Source organism: Anoplopoma fimbria, chromosome 11 (genome assembly GCF_027596085.1).
Source record: "Anoplopoma fimbria isolate UVic2021 breed Golden Eagle Sablefish chromosome 11, Afim_UVic_2022, whole genome shotgun sequence".
Lineage (NCBI taxonomy): Eukaryota > Metazoa > Chordata > Actinopteri > Perciformes > Anoplopomatidae > Anoplopoma > Anoplopoma fimbria.
Window position 1 is genome coordinate 12,422,524 of NC_072459.1, and position 15,286 is coordinate 12,437,809.

The following is a 15,286-nucleotide window of genomic DNA, read 5'->3' on the forward strand; positions in this document are numbered from 1 at the left end:
GTTGCACTAGCGCTCTTTAAGGTAGTCATGGTGCCAAACTGGCTAGAGGCATGTTTTCAGATGTAACAGAATTAGGTGAAACAAAACCATATGATTGGTTGAGTCTTTAAAACGCTGAAAAAGTGTCAGGCGTCAGTTTGTAGCTTCACGTCCCCAGCTACCATTCAAAATGACACAGACACAACGCAGCATCAGGTTGCTGCGTTGTGCCTGTGGTATAACATGGGTGCATGTGTTGGCATGCCAAGAGGTTTCTGATATGTGTGTGTGTTCAGGTGGAGAAGCGTCTGGATCTGGTCAAGCAGGTGACACACAGCACTCACAAGAAGCTGACTGCCTGCCTGCAGGGTCAGCAGGGGGCTGATGTGGAGAAGAGATCTGTCAAGTCACCTTCTGTGAGTACCTGCATCCATCATTCTCTCAGACACTGAATACTGATGCAAACTGACAGGATCTGTGATGATGCAACATTACTCTTGGTCTTGTATGATTCTTGCAGAAGCTCTAGTAATGTTATTTCTCTCTACTATCAGAAAAAACTACCGCTCACAATCCTGGCACAATGTATGGTAGAAGGGGCGGCAGTGTTGGGGGATGACTCTCTCCTGGGGTAAGTCACTGAAGTCCACAGGGCTTTTCTCACACACTTTCCTGGAGTCAACTTTAATTATTCATTCAGCTATTGAATTATTCTCTGTCCTCATTATCCTTGTCTGCATTTTAATTGTATTTGATTGCTTCTGACTTTGTGTTTGTCTGTCAACAAACAGGAAGATGCTGAAGATGTGCGGGGAGACAGAAGAGAAGTTGGCCCAGGAGCTCATCCAGTTTGAGTTCCAGATAGAGAGAGATGTGGTGGAACCTCTCTATGTGCTCGCTGAGGTGAGCACCAATTAAGACAAAACAACTCTCATACATGACAGAATTACAGAGACACCCTCTCTCAATTTTATTTCCGATATTAAAAAACTACAAGGAGAATATGGTCCTCATTTACCTAAAATGCGCCGCAGTTCTATTCCCTGAGCTGACTTTAATCATGCACATCATTTTCTTTTGTAGGTGGACATTCCCAACATCCAAAAACAGAGGAAGCACTTAGCTAAACTTGTATTGGACATGGACTCCGCTAGAACAAGGTGACATCAACATTTAAAAGCCAGGCTGCAACCTTCTCTGGTTCATTTATTTTTTAAAGGTTTTAAATGTTTGTACAGGAAGTACGACATATCCAATGCAGTGGCCATTTGTTTTACCTCACACCCATAGATTTCATCAGTCATCAAAATCATCCAGTCACCCGAGCACGCTGCAGCCCGGCGCCAAGTCCGAGTCCCTCAGAGAAGAGATGGAGGAGGCAGCCAATCGGATGGAGATTTGTAGGGTGAGTCAACAATCGGAGCCACTCAGATATACTTCCCTCCTCCAGATCCTTTGCTCTCCATTTGATTTAAAGCCCTCCTGCATGTATCAAATATAAATTGACCAAATTGCCAGGATGATATTACAGTAGGACTGGATCATTTCTTATGGGAATGTTGCTCTCTACTTTCTGTTTCAGGATCAATTGTCAGCAGATATGTACAGTTTTGTGGCCAAAGAAATAGACTATGCAAATTACTTTCAGACAGTAAGTATATTTCTTTATCAAAGTTGCAATCCCAGTGGAAGCAATGATCTTTCTTTTTAATAAAGCAAATAAAATGTTTTTTTTCCATATTAGCACAGTTTACAATAAACATTGTAGATTATCTAATAACATGAACAGCATTACATGATACACACTCGTCTGGGATTGTTTGTTTTAATCTGTTCTCCTTCTATAGTTGATAGAAACGCAGGCAGAATATCACAGGAAGTCATTAGAGATTCTTCACAGTATCCTGCCCCAGATTAAAGCTCACCAAGGTCAGTCATGTGTGTGTGTGTGTGTGTGTGTGTGTGTGTGTGTGTGTGTGTGTGTGTGTGTGTGTGTGTGTGTGTGTGTGTGTGTGTGTGTGTGGAGAGATCTGCTCCAATTCTGCATCTGAAGCAATTTCAAGACGAGAAGGAAAGGAGTTAATAGCCCTGACATGTCACATAACGATCTCATTAGGCTATAATTATCCACCTCCATTTTTGTGTAACCAGCTAGTTAACAGGTGCTAAACCAAACAGTGGGCTTAAGGTCATGTGTTCCTATTAAAATACTAGAAATAGAGATGTGACATCGGGAAAACACTGAACATTTGTCTAATCTTGAAAGTGACATTAAATTGCAGTTTGGATTTAATTGATCAATGTTGCCTCCAAACTTAGTATTCAGTCATTTGGTGAAAGTGGTTCAGGAGAAGATGCTGTTTAGGTGCGTAGGTTTGTTTGTGTCTGAGTGCGACTCAAGCTGCTGTCTTGTGTTGCAGAGGCGTGGGTGGAGAAGCCGTCGTTTGGCAAAGCTCTGGAGGAACACCTGAATATTAGTGGGAGAGAGATTGCCTTCCCCATCGAAGCATGTGTCACAATGCTGTTAGAGTGTGGCATGCAGGAAGAGGTAGAGGGCACACACACACACACACAGACACATCACTTAGGAATTTTAGGTGTGAGATAATATGCTTATTTTTGTCATCTTCACTCACACTTGAGTCTATGCCGTGAAAGACACTCCTGGTGCTAAAACTTAATCCACTGATCCTTGTATTTAAAATAGAATATTAAAACCAATTACATATTTGTTTACCTAAACACACAAATATGCCATAAAATCATTTGTTTTTATTGTAATTAGATCAATTTAAATCTCACTGCATGTGAAAAAATGGTTGATAGTAATGTAATGATACATTAATGGACAAAAACATGTAAAGCCACCAGTTTCTCCTTTGTTAAAATCATCCACCAGTGTGAAGTGCACAATGATAGAGGCTATACATATATTAAGTGTTTACTGTATGCTGGGCTGCAGGGCCTCTTCAGAGTGGCTCCGTCAGCCTCCAAGCTGAAGAAGCTGAAAGCATCCCTGGACTGTGGAGTTTTGGATGTGCAGGAGTACTCCTCCGACCCGCACGCCATCGCAGGTGAACAACACCCACACGAATGCCTTGTTCAAAGCAATTTCCATAACAACAAGCCCTACACTGTCATTGTAAGTCAGTAAAAACTGTAAAATACATCTATGTCAAAGGGAATTATTTTAACTCAAGATCTACCAGTGTTTTATGATGTTAAAAGGCCATTTGATTTTGGACCTAGTAAGCGGAAAATGTTGTTCTTCATCAGGCGAGCATACTGCAGTCTTCATCAGCTCTGCTCTCAGTGCTCGTTTCCCCGAAGGCTTTCTCTTCTGATATTGCTGTGCATTTCACACATTAGCATAAAATCTGTGTTGGGCAATATGAATCTGGCAGCTGCAGCTAGCTGCAAGGGCCTGCTGGAGGGGAGTGGAAATATGGGGCATGGCCTCGCCAGTACTCTGAAGAGAGAAAACAACCCTCCTCTTCTTAAAGCAAACCATTTTTCACTCTGTCCCTGTTTTTCTCACCCAAAGGGGCTCTAAAATCATACCTCCGTGAGCTCCCCGAGCCACTGATGTCCACTGAACTTTATGATGAATGGATCCAGGCCTCAAAGTGAGTTGCTGATTTCTTCTTAAATGCATTTTCTTCAATTATGCCATTGGAAAAACAGAAAATAGTCCAGTCTTTATAAAGGGGGTCTTAACTGCCAAAATGAGTAATGGTGACATTTATCAAGAAATGAAGCAACAGTAAATCATGTTTTTTGTTTTACTTCTCCAGCGTTCAAGATATGGACAAGAGACTACAAGCATTAATGGCAGTGTGTGAAAAACTCCCTACAGACAACTTGAACAATTTCAGGTCAGTCGCTTTCTTCCATTTTCTGTCCTATCGTTTGTACATACCATGTTCTAATATGGCTCCACTGCTATAAAAACAAGAGGGGCACTCCACATTTCTTTATAATACGTGTGTCCCTCCAGTGATGTGGATCCACTTCAAAATTGAATCGGTTCCACCTTGGCCCATGCTTAATCTTTCCACCATGAAAACAGGGCCATTGTTTTGGGACAATCCTGCTGACAAACAAACCAAACCAAAAACATAACTTCTAAAAAGAACCTGCACCACCTACAGGCAAGAGAAATAACCGCAGCAGAGTTTGAAATGCTGATGCTTCTGAGATGTTGACCCCTGTCGGCAATAACTTTTTTTGATGTAATCAAGTGGAAAATATTAAAATTGAAGATGATATCAACAACTACTGCTGCTATTAGTTTACTTACTGCAGGTGGCACAGGTTGGAATGTGTACAGCTATAATGATAATGTAGGAACATTATGATAATTATTATGAATTAAGTAGAAGCCTTAATTCATAATAAGTCTAACATGTCTGACTAAAAGTAATAATCTAGGTATGAAATGTCCTCTTCTATTTAAATCCCACAGATATCTAATCAAATTCTTAGCCAAGCTAAGCGACTACCAAGACGAAAACAAGATGACACCTGGTAACATGGCGATTGTTCTCGGCCCTAACTTGCTTTGGACCCACACTGAACCGTATGTATTTTTATAACAAAACTACCTTACCTAAACCTTTAAGAATCCTATTGTAGTTCAATTCTTTCTTTTCTCTCCAGAAACATGACAGAGATGATGACCACCCTGTCCCTGCAGATTGTTGGCATCATTGAGCCGATTATTCAGCATGCTGACTGGTTCTTCCCTGGAGGTGGGGATCACATACTATCTATGTAATATTGTAGTCAGGCTGGGCGCCATATATATATATATATATATATATATATATATATATATATTCATTCATTCATTCATTCATTTTCCGTAACCTGCTTATCCAGTTAAGGGTCTCAGGGGTGCTGGAGCCGATCTCAGCTGTCAATGGGTGAAGGCAGGGTACACCCTGGACAGGTCGCCAGTCTGTCGCAGGGCTGACATATAGAGACAGACAACCATTCACACTCACATCCACACCTCCACCTACGGGCAATTTAGAGTCTTCAATGAACCTTAGCTGCATGTCTTTGGACTGTGGGAGGAAGCCGGAGAACCCGGAGAGAACGCACGCTGAGGCGACAGTACTAACCACTACACCACCGTGCAGCCCTATATATATATATATATATCTATATATATATATATATATATATATATATATATATATATATATATATATATATATATATATATATATATATATATATATATATATATTATATATATAGGGTATGACCCACGATTTTGCCAGTTCTGACCAAATCAATCCACCAAAGCAGTCTGGAAGTTAGACTCCTTTTCAGAACAATTAATGATAGTTATAGTGTACAGCAGTGTAGTTTAGTGTTATTTATATATACTTATACTAATATTCCTTCATGAAATATAAATATACTTACATATTTACTTTTGCTCAGCCTTATGTGCATACGATGATACCTTGTGAGCGTTCTCCTTCATGGTTGTCAGTTAATATAAACGTTAAAAGAAAAACAAACACATCAACCACACCAACACTTAAATACACCATAAAGCATAATACACACTATCTGTAACACAACAAAAACATACATGAAGCATAATAAACTGTTGTTGCTGTACACATCATGGTATCTGAGCACGATGTGTTTGAAGCTGCAGCATCATGCAACACCTACAGTAAGTTGGGGCAGCAGTTCATGCTGTGTTTGCTCTTTGCTCGCTGTAATGGACCACTTCCTGTCAGCACGTCTCAAGTACAGTGTGGAGTTAGTATAAGATGTAGACACGCAATTTTCTAGTTATATTCCTGTTCATATATTGTTCCTTTGTGGAGTAAAATGCAGTTAAGCTAGTTACTTTCTTCAATAAGCGTGAAATAATAAACCATTAAAATACTGTATTTGATACAAAGGAAAACTGATTTTACTGTAATTCCAGTATCTTTACAGAGGTAGATTCCAAACAGAGCAACACATACACACACAAACTCCCCTGTAACCATCAGCATGCAGTAAACCTTCATTAAACTGTATGATGATGGCGTGTCCGCTCCTCCCTCAGAGATTGAATTCAACTTGACAGGCAGCTACGGCAGCCCGATCCACACCAACCACAACTCCAACTACAGCTCCATGCCCTCACCCGACATGGACCAATCTGATCGCAAGCAGCCACACGACCAGAGCCGACGCCCACTGAGCGTCGCCACTGACAACATGATGCTGGAGTTTTACAAGAAGGATGGGTATGATGCCAAGTGCATCCTTCTGCTGCCCACATCTCACTCTCTCACTCTCTTATGTCTCTCTCGTACCACCCACGCCTCCTCTCAGTCATCTGATATTTAAGAATTATATTTGAGAGCATGCTCATTAAAACTCTGTTACCGTGGTGGAGTATTTACAAGTCCTGCAACCTAAAGTTTTGCTCTAGACCCTTCATAGACAACAGAGAGGTGAGCATTGTAACTTATATCTCACCTGTCAATAAGTCCAGCATATACAAGTCCTATTATCAGGATTCATCAGAAGAGAAGCCTCTCATTTGAATTCATGTGACTGAAATGCCTTGAGTGGCATCGTCTCTATGGCAACGGGTCTCTGATGAAAGGCTGTTGGTAACCTTTTTTTTTTCGGAGGAAATATTTCTCCAGTATTATCTTCCCATCCTCCCACATCCAGCTCCTCCTTCACAGTCTGGCTAGCACGTCACCTGGCCTGAGTCATTCATCCAGCTGGTGGAAAATCACCGGCAGAATTAGAACCGATGCCTTCACTAAAATACCCCTAATCAGACTAAGGAAGGGGCTGCCATATTATAAACATTGATCTAAATCTTCTGCATCCCATAATCAGCAACTATCAATATGGGGAGATAGAAAATAGCTTTTATCTGTTTAGAGTAATTAGCAGCTTACGATAAAGCGCCTGCTCTGTCAGCGTGTTTGTGCGTTTCCTCAGACCAAACAGGTTTAATTAGAAAAAAACACGTCTTTAATTAGCGCTCAGTAGATATGTGCAGGCTGATTATGTAACCTGACATCTTCTCACCTCTGGAATGCCACTTCTGCTCCCCACTGTTGATCACATCACCCCATCATATACAGTGTACTGAGTGGTTAAGTTTGGTGTTGTGAACCAAGTCTGCATCCTGACCTCATATCCCTTTTTCCTCTCTTCCCCCTACTAACGCAGCATTAGGAAGATACAAAGGTACCGTTTCATGCCCTTTTCCCCACTTCTTTCCTTACCACCCCCACTCACCTCTTTCTTTATCAACATAAATGATCCTGGATGTGTGTTTGTCTCCAGTATGGGCGTCCGGGTCATGGATACCTCCTGGGTGTCTCGTAAGGGTTCAGCCACACTGACGCGTAAGACCTCCTCCACGCCTCCAGGCATGCAGGGCCCCGGCTCTCCCGCAGACACTCTCATCCCAGAGCAACCCGGAGAATTCTCCACCTCCCCGTCCACGACACCGCCACCTGCAGAAAGGGTCTGGTAAGTCACAGTGGAGATGCTGTCCCCCTCTTCCTCACGCATCCTCTCCTGTTCAGTTTTGTTGTCATCACCATCATCATCATCATCATCATCAACTTTCTCAGCTCTGTGTGATCAAGATCTGTGGCTGTTTTAATCATACTTTAATTTCTGCAACTCCTCCGTGTTCTTTTTAGTGCATCTCCGTCAACACCTTCATGTCTTATTCTGTTATTACTGTGATTTCTCACATTCCACATTTCTTCAGTTTTCCCCGTTGATTGTCAGATTCATGTCATTATGGGAAACATTTTTAATTCTTAAACTTAATTTTAATTCTGAAAGGGATTTAGTCCAAGTACTGTTTGGAAGTTTTCTTTCTTTACATGGCAATAAGCTTCAATCTGCAAATCCTTTGCGAGCATGCTAATATTTCCAATATCCCATTGTTGTGGCTTGGCTTTCTTAGCTTTGGTCGTGAATTATTTCCTTTGCTTTTGACAAAACATTTTTTGGTATGATTATCAAAGTTAAACACATGAATAATCGCCTCATGGTCGCTGCCTCTGCCTGTGTGGCAGACAGCAGATAATATGGCTTCTGGCTTGGCTGCCTTTCCCCTCCTTTCCTGTGGCTCTTTCCGCCGATGAAAGGGTTTTGTGTCTGTTTCACACTGCCCTGGGCTGACTGCAGGACCTGCAATGCAAATAAGTCATAAACTGTAGGATACGGGCAGATAGGGTTACCATATGCAGCAGAGAGGAGATATTCAGTCATCAGCTCGGCTTGATAATATTGTAGACTGCAGACCGTCCCTTTGGCTCCAGAGACAGATCCTCACAGCTCCATGCAGTGTGCAGACACAAGGTGATCACAGAGGGAGTCCTACACACTGTATTCTTTTCCTTTGGCGACCGAACTTTCTTTTCCTTTGCTGTTTCTTTGTGCTTGTCTTTGTATTTGCACTAAGCTGACTGTGTGCTAAGCTTGGTGCCCACCGCCCACCCTAAAATGCAATTTTTTTTATATAATTTTTTTCTGCTTTTGGCTACGGACCAACTAACACACTAACACCCTAATCATCAAAACAGCTTATCCTATATCGCTCCAATGCGTCTCCCTGTTCAGTCACTAGAGCTGTTTTTTTTGTGCTGTCTATTCTCTTAATATCTACAGCTCTGACAACGTGTCGCCCAATCGGCCGGACACCTCTCATGCCCACGCACCCCCAGGGGAGGACCGGCCACCCCCCTTACCCCATCTCCTCGTGCCACACTGCCCCCCACCTCTTCTATCCCAAGCCCCCGCCCTGCGCTCGCCCTGTGGCTCCGGGTCCAGAGTCCCAGCCCCCGCCTCTCCCCCGCCCCCACTGCGCTGGTCTGGCTTTACTCCCCCAGCCCCACCCCCTTCCTCCTCTTCTTCCTCCTCCTCCTCGTCACTCGACATCAATTCGAACCCCAAACCCAGCTGTCTGCATTTCCCCAAGCACAGCCCGCCTGGCGACATGTCGCATGCTCCCCCACCAGACACTAATGCTTCCCCACTCTACATGAAAACCTCCTTGGTACTAGCCCGCCATGACCAGTCCCTTGGCAACCCCCCTAGCCTCCCTTCGTCCGCGCCCCCACCCCCGCCGTGGGCTGCCTGTCCATGTGCCCGAGAGAGAGGACCCCCCAGGCTGACTAGGTAAATACAACACACCCATGGCCACTATGGATGCATCACAGAGTGGCATCTGTATCTCTCCTCTCCTCTAGCTCGCTGGCTCATATTTTCTTTTTGCTTTCTTTTTTTTTTTACTCCCCCTTCAAATTACATACCTCAGATTCTGTAACATTCAGGTTGTCCAGGGATGCCTCTCATGGGGGTTGCCTAGCAACAAAGGATGTTACTGGCTTATATAGCACTCGGTTTCATGCTGGTAGTGAATAGATGATAAATACATGGACAATGCTGCATATGGCTATCAAAAAGCATATGAATGTATTTATTCTACAGCAGCAATTTTTTTTACTAACCGGCAGAAGGAAATCATTTTTAAGGAAGTAAAGATTTTAAGGTTAGTAATGTAGAATCGTGTTTGCAATTATGTCATGTTGAGCTACCATATAAAATATCTTCATACAGTTTACGCATCTTTCAGCTTGACCCAAAGTGCTGAGTTTGTATGGCGTGACTGTGACAGTTTCCTGACTAATATGTCTGTAGTGTTACAACCACGCTGGACAGTGTGAATCATTACAGCAAATGTTTGTCAGCGATTAGAACAAGCTCACTTGATAATGCTCCCTCTTGTGATTTGGTAGCTCCATGACTTCCCATTCAGTTGGATTTTTTTAGGGGAAAGACTTCTCAAAGGGACAGTTAATAAGATGTCATGTAATCAAAAATGTGAACACTGTACTGCAGTTTCGGGGCTCTTCGTGGGTGTTGGATCATAAGAGTTTTGCAACCATACTTTATATTTGCCGACATTAAATACAGATAAACTTACATCTTACAGTGAGAAGAAGCTTTCATGCTACTTGTTTAGATTTTGTTGTTGGATATGGATATGTACACCTTGTTTAGCTCAGTGGCCTTTTTGTCAGAAATCAAGTGTGAAAGGAGTCCAGTTGAGATCCCAGCTGGAATGTATTTGAGTCTCTCAACATTATTATTTTTTTCTAGATCATTATACACCCCTGTATCTATGAAGAAGAAAGGAATGAAAAGTTTAGATTTTTTTTTTTTTTATATATATATATATTTCTTTTTTCTTTTTTTCAGGATATAAATCAATTGATCTTTTGAGCTTTTTTTTTTAAAATTATTATATCTATATGGTTATAGCAGTTATGGTGAAAAACTGATCTGGTTTGTCAGGCAGTCTGATTGACATGCCGATGCCATCTAGCTTCGTTTTTGAGTAAAAAAAAAAAAAGAATCCCTGATACGTTGATTACATTTTCATCTACGAAAAAATATAAAATCTTTGCAAATGCAACACTTAATGCTCATCTTTTCATCTTCGTTGTAGATGTATGTACTTATGTGCTGATGTGCACCATTTGTGTCTAAAACTGTTAATTAGCAGGTGTTTTAAAAGATGTGAAACAATTTCCTCGCTAAACACTTACCTTGATGTAGCCCTACTGTGTTTTAGGAAACTTGGTAATATTGGTAACATTGTACGGATATATAGTGAAACTCTCATAAGTGATGATGATGATGATGATGATGATGGTGATGGTGGTGTTGGTTGTTTTTGGCATGGAGGTAATGTACATGAGATGCAAACCTATTGTGTCTGCTGCTGTTCACACACTAATGTCTTGCTGTCTTTTTCAGTTCATTGAAGAGTAAAGAGCTCTCTCCTGTAATTGGACACAAAGGCATCCAGGTGGCAGGTCCAACTGTCCCCCCCAGCTGTAGTCCTCAGAGCAGTACCCACTCCCTCCACTCCACAGAGCACAGTCCACACACCCTGCGCAAAGGTCAGCACATCTCTCAATCAGAGCTGGTTTTCTTCAATTTAAGTGAATGAATTTTCATTTTTAACACTAATGTAACTGTGTTGTATGTTTACAGGTTCCAAGAAGTTGGCCCCTGTGCCTCCCAAGGTCCCTTACAGCCAGTCCTGCGGGATGTCCGACCAGTCCACAGGTCAGCCGTCACCGGTCAGCCTGTCCCCCACACCTCCTAGCACCCCCTCCCCTTATGGACTGACCTGCCCTCCGGGTCAAGTGCCCCCATCCTCCCCTGGGCAGACCCCATTAGGGGCGCCCCACTCCATTTCGTCCCCACCCTCCCTGACCGGAACGCTCACCAAGTCGCGGCCCGCCCCTAAACCCAGGCAGAGACCCAGTCTGCCCCCTCCTCAGCCGCCCACAGCCCCCCTGGGGTTCACTGGCCCGCCCATGGCCCCAGTGCCCCAGCCCCTGGAGCAGGGCCTCCTGGATGGACTGTCTCCCGGGGAGAGCATGTCTACAGGTAAACATCAGCCCTTGGCAACAACCCCCCCTCCGCCACCACAGGTGGGGCTGCAGCGGCCCTCTCTCAGACTCGCTGTGGCTCTGTCCAATGGAGACGGTGGACGAGTGTAGGACTCTGTAGGACTTGTCACTGTAGATATAAAAGATACCGTCCCCCTTTATTGACTGTTTTCCCAAACGAATGTCTGAATGAATAAAAGTTGCCTTTTAGACACAGATGCCTGAGAATAATGTAAAAAGTAGCATTTTTGTGCTACCGTAGTGAGCAAAATCTCCTTGACCTATGTATTCATTGCTTGTGTTATGTGATGATGTTTCTGGGTAATGTGTGGAAACATCAGAGAAGCATAGCTCGTCCTGCTTGTATGGAAGTTGCCATTAGATTCATCATGTGCTCTCTGTTTATCTGTGTTACCCAGACCCCCACTCGGCAGAGGTAGGTCAGAGGCTTACACAGCAGTCCAGTCTCTCTCTCTCTCTCTCGCTGCGTAGCAGGCATGGAGACCTAGCCAGACAAACCCCACATTATAGCTACAGTATGATGTTCTGATGATGAGGTGTTCTGTCATTATATACCAATTATAATGTCACTTTGCAATATTTATCATGCTCTTGTCCCCCCCTTGCTACTATTGTGTACCTTGCAGCTGTGTGAGGCCAGGGATTCAGTGTGGGCTAAGTGTGAGGGGGACTTTTAGGGTAAGCCAGACCGTCCCCGCCCCCCCATGCGCTCCATCTCACCGCCTGGCCTCGTGCTGTGGCTGCCTCTGGGGTCTCCTGCAGCCTGCCTCAAACATACCTACCTGTAGCTCTCAATCAGAAAACGTTCCCTATTTCCTCTTAGCAGGTCGGCATTATTGATTCTCTGTATGGTGTTGCAGTTCAACCGATAATGCATGGCTTAAGGACTTCCCAGAGTGCACCACACTGCGCTTACATTGCAGACGCCGTCGCTTACAAAGGTCCATCTTAAAGCCCCCCTTCCTTTTCGTTCCCCGTTTCCCCGCCCAATGCCAGCAGACACCCCCCCCCTCTAACGCGCCTGCCACCGGTATCGGGGTGGGGGGGCGACAGGTAACCCTCCTCTCCCCCTTTGGCAGGTTCATCGCTTTTTATAACCTCTGCTCCCTTTTTACTACACTGCCACGCTCCATCTCATTCCTACACAGGAGTAGTCATCAGTCTCTGCTTTCAGTAAATGTAGCAGCACATTAGAGTATATTTAGAGCAAATACTGTATCCGGTCCTCATGAGATTTCCATCGTTACTTCAAGCCCACTTGGTGTCTTGGTGCCATTTTTCCACAGAGTTCCCCACACATCATGTTGCCTCTGTGTTGGTTTACCTGGCCATTGTTGTAAACGTGTACAGTAACGTGTCCTTGTGCAGTCATTTTGACCTGTTTTTTGTATTTTATCCGATAAAATATCTGTTGTTGTTGTCTCAAAAGACACAAAAAGCTGTGATATACCACACTAATCACTTGTTTAGGTGTAACTAGCAACACACTTTAAACATCCCTGTGTAGAATGTGAAGCACATATAATCTACTGATTACTTCAACCAGGACTGACGTCATATGCCACTTCCCTTGAGTTCAGACGATTAATATTATTTCTGCTCTCTTCCGTTTTTTACACCTCATTATCATCATCATATGCCCTCTTCTCCCCCTCCTCTTCCTCCTCCTCCTCCTCTTGCTCATCATCACCATTTCCACCATTCTGCTCACCATACTCACCTCTCCCACCATGCTCACCATTAGATATCTTCAATTATGAAATCCCCTCCATCAATGTCAATCTGGACAGCCTCATCGATGAGTTCAGCGGGGCCCCTTGCAGGAGGTCCGTGGCAGTGACAGACTCTCCAGAGGGGGACGCTGTGCCTGAGGAGGAGCCACAGAGCACCACTCTATGACCTATGACCCTAAGGCATCACAGCTTACCAGCACCCCTGTGGCTGTACATACTCTTAACTGTCGCCACCAAGGCCTGATGGAAACACCATTTGGCCTCACCAATGCCCACCTGAAACCAGAACTCGAACACATCTGCTACAGGCTGCAAAGAAACTAATCTCTTACAATTGCTCGCTAGTACATAAATGTGACTACAAAAAAAACACCAAAATGCCATAGTTGAGGAACAGTTGCCTTTGGGAGGAAAGACTGGAATATAGATGAGTATACCATTAAGATTTTTTTATTTATTTGTTGTTTTTTTGCTTTGCTTTGTTCATCTGTTTGATTGATGCAGTGGTCTGTATTTCTGTGAGTTTTCCTATTTATTTTTTTGCCTTATTAGAAAATGCAATCAAATTGCAATATGATATTCACAAGTTGTGCAACTTTTGCTAAGGGAAACTCAGAGCCTGACATAGTTAGGAGCAAAGCCCATCCTCAGGGTGAAACAGAGAGACTGAGAGTAGTCTTGCTATATTGCTCACAGGGTATTCAAGCTTTGTGCACTATAGGAAAATGCTGAGTCGTACAGACAGGTTTTGCATGCAGGGTGAAACATTTAATGCAGTTTACTTCTTATTGTCACTCCCAGTCTTTACTTCAGCGCTTCTATCACATATTACAACTGTAGTTCTTTATCTGACGTTTACCTTCACACAGGTAAGCTCACTTTAACTCACTTTAACTCACATACCAGCACAGTATGAGAAGAATGTTACTGTAAATTCAATTTTTTTGACAAAAGCACCACGATGTGTTTGCATGACAAGCCAATATGAACGGACTGGTTCAGATCAAGGGCCTCAGAATGGCAGTGTTTTATTTTGTGTGAGTGTTTCTGTTGTTGTTGTTATTGTTGTTGTCCTTGGAGTACATTAAGACCACCCATGTGCTGTTACTGCTTGATGAGAATGGATGGATGACTACACTGCCTTTAGGTTCGTATGATTCTCTCTCCTAACTTTGTTTCAAGTGCTTCAGGTTCAGTGACCTTTGACCCCCTAGTGTAAATACAAAGACTGTACAGAAATTGATGTATATAAATCTGAGAGGAAAAAGTATATGTAAAATGCATATCTTGAATATATATGATAATAATAATATATGTGCTGATATTTATCATGTGTAGAAAAATGTAATGATTAAAAATGTTCTGTTATTTTTGTCCCTGCACACAATGAACAGGTTTACTGTAGATTCATAGTGTTTTACTTTAACACCAAGTAACAATGGTGCTGCAGCAGAAATGCAGAAGGTTATTTCTGCTAGAAATCAATTGTGTTTTTTCTAATTCTGACTCCCGAGCTTTGACTTCAAACATGCTCGAGCACTAATGAGTTGCACACCACTGCCCTATCTTTCTTTTCTTCCTTTTTAATCAGTTATTTAATGGATTCCTGTGTAAATAATTTAATTGCTTTTAGCACACTCTGATCGTTAGATTAATTCATAATGAGGATAAATGTAGTCCTAAACCTATACTGTTGGACTTACTAAAAATATAAGCTCATTCAATTAGAAACATTAATGCGTAGTTCAATTTGGCACACCAACTGTATTACCTCCGAAATTTAAATGATTGTGTCCTTTGTTGTTATTCTCTCCGCAGACAATTAATCAGAGCTAGTTCAAGTTCATCAGATACCAGATGCTGCAGTGTCACTTTTTTTAATTCCATGAAAAATGTTTTAGGACTATAATTTTGTCAATTAAAGTGCAATTACAGTGTTAACTGATCCACCTCAATCCAAAAAGTGGTCAAAGTCACCCTTCCCAAACCTACAGAAAAGAAAGCCATTCTTTTTATTGCAAAGCAATTAATTTATTCTGTTTGTTTTATGTGTGAGTTTCTTCTGACAAAATGAATTCTAGA

General features: G+C 42.7%; 1 protein-coding gene across 1 annotated transcript; it reads left to right on the forward strand.

Annotated features, from left to right (window-relative positions):
* Positions 1 to 770: 770 nt before the first annotated feature.
* On the forward strand, positions 771 to 14,429 carry arhgap44a (Rho GTPase activating protein 44a). The gene is given in 21 exon segments (XM_054606904.1): positions 771 to 882; positions 1,063 to 1,139; positions 1,270 to 1,384; positions 1,562 to 1,630; positions 1,827 to 1,908; positions 2,400 to 2,527; positions 2,942 to 3,053; positions 3,524 to 3,605; positions 3,774 to 3,854; positions 4,445 to 4,558; positions 4,639 to 4,730; positions 6,059 to 6,242; positions 7,192 to 7,209; positions 7,309 to 7,497; positions 8,653 to 8,721; positions 8,723 to 8,826; positions 8,829 to 9,162; positions 10,807 to 10,952; positions 11,047 to 11,448; positions 12,295 to 12,297; positions 13,216 to 14,429. Coding segments are annotated over 21 exon segments (2,664 nt in total). The 5' UTR covers positions 771 to 774; the 3' UTR covers positions 13,371 to 14,429.
* The last annotated feature ends 857 nt before the right edge of the window (positions 14,430 to 15,286 follow it).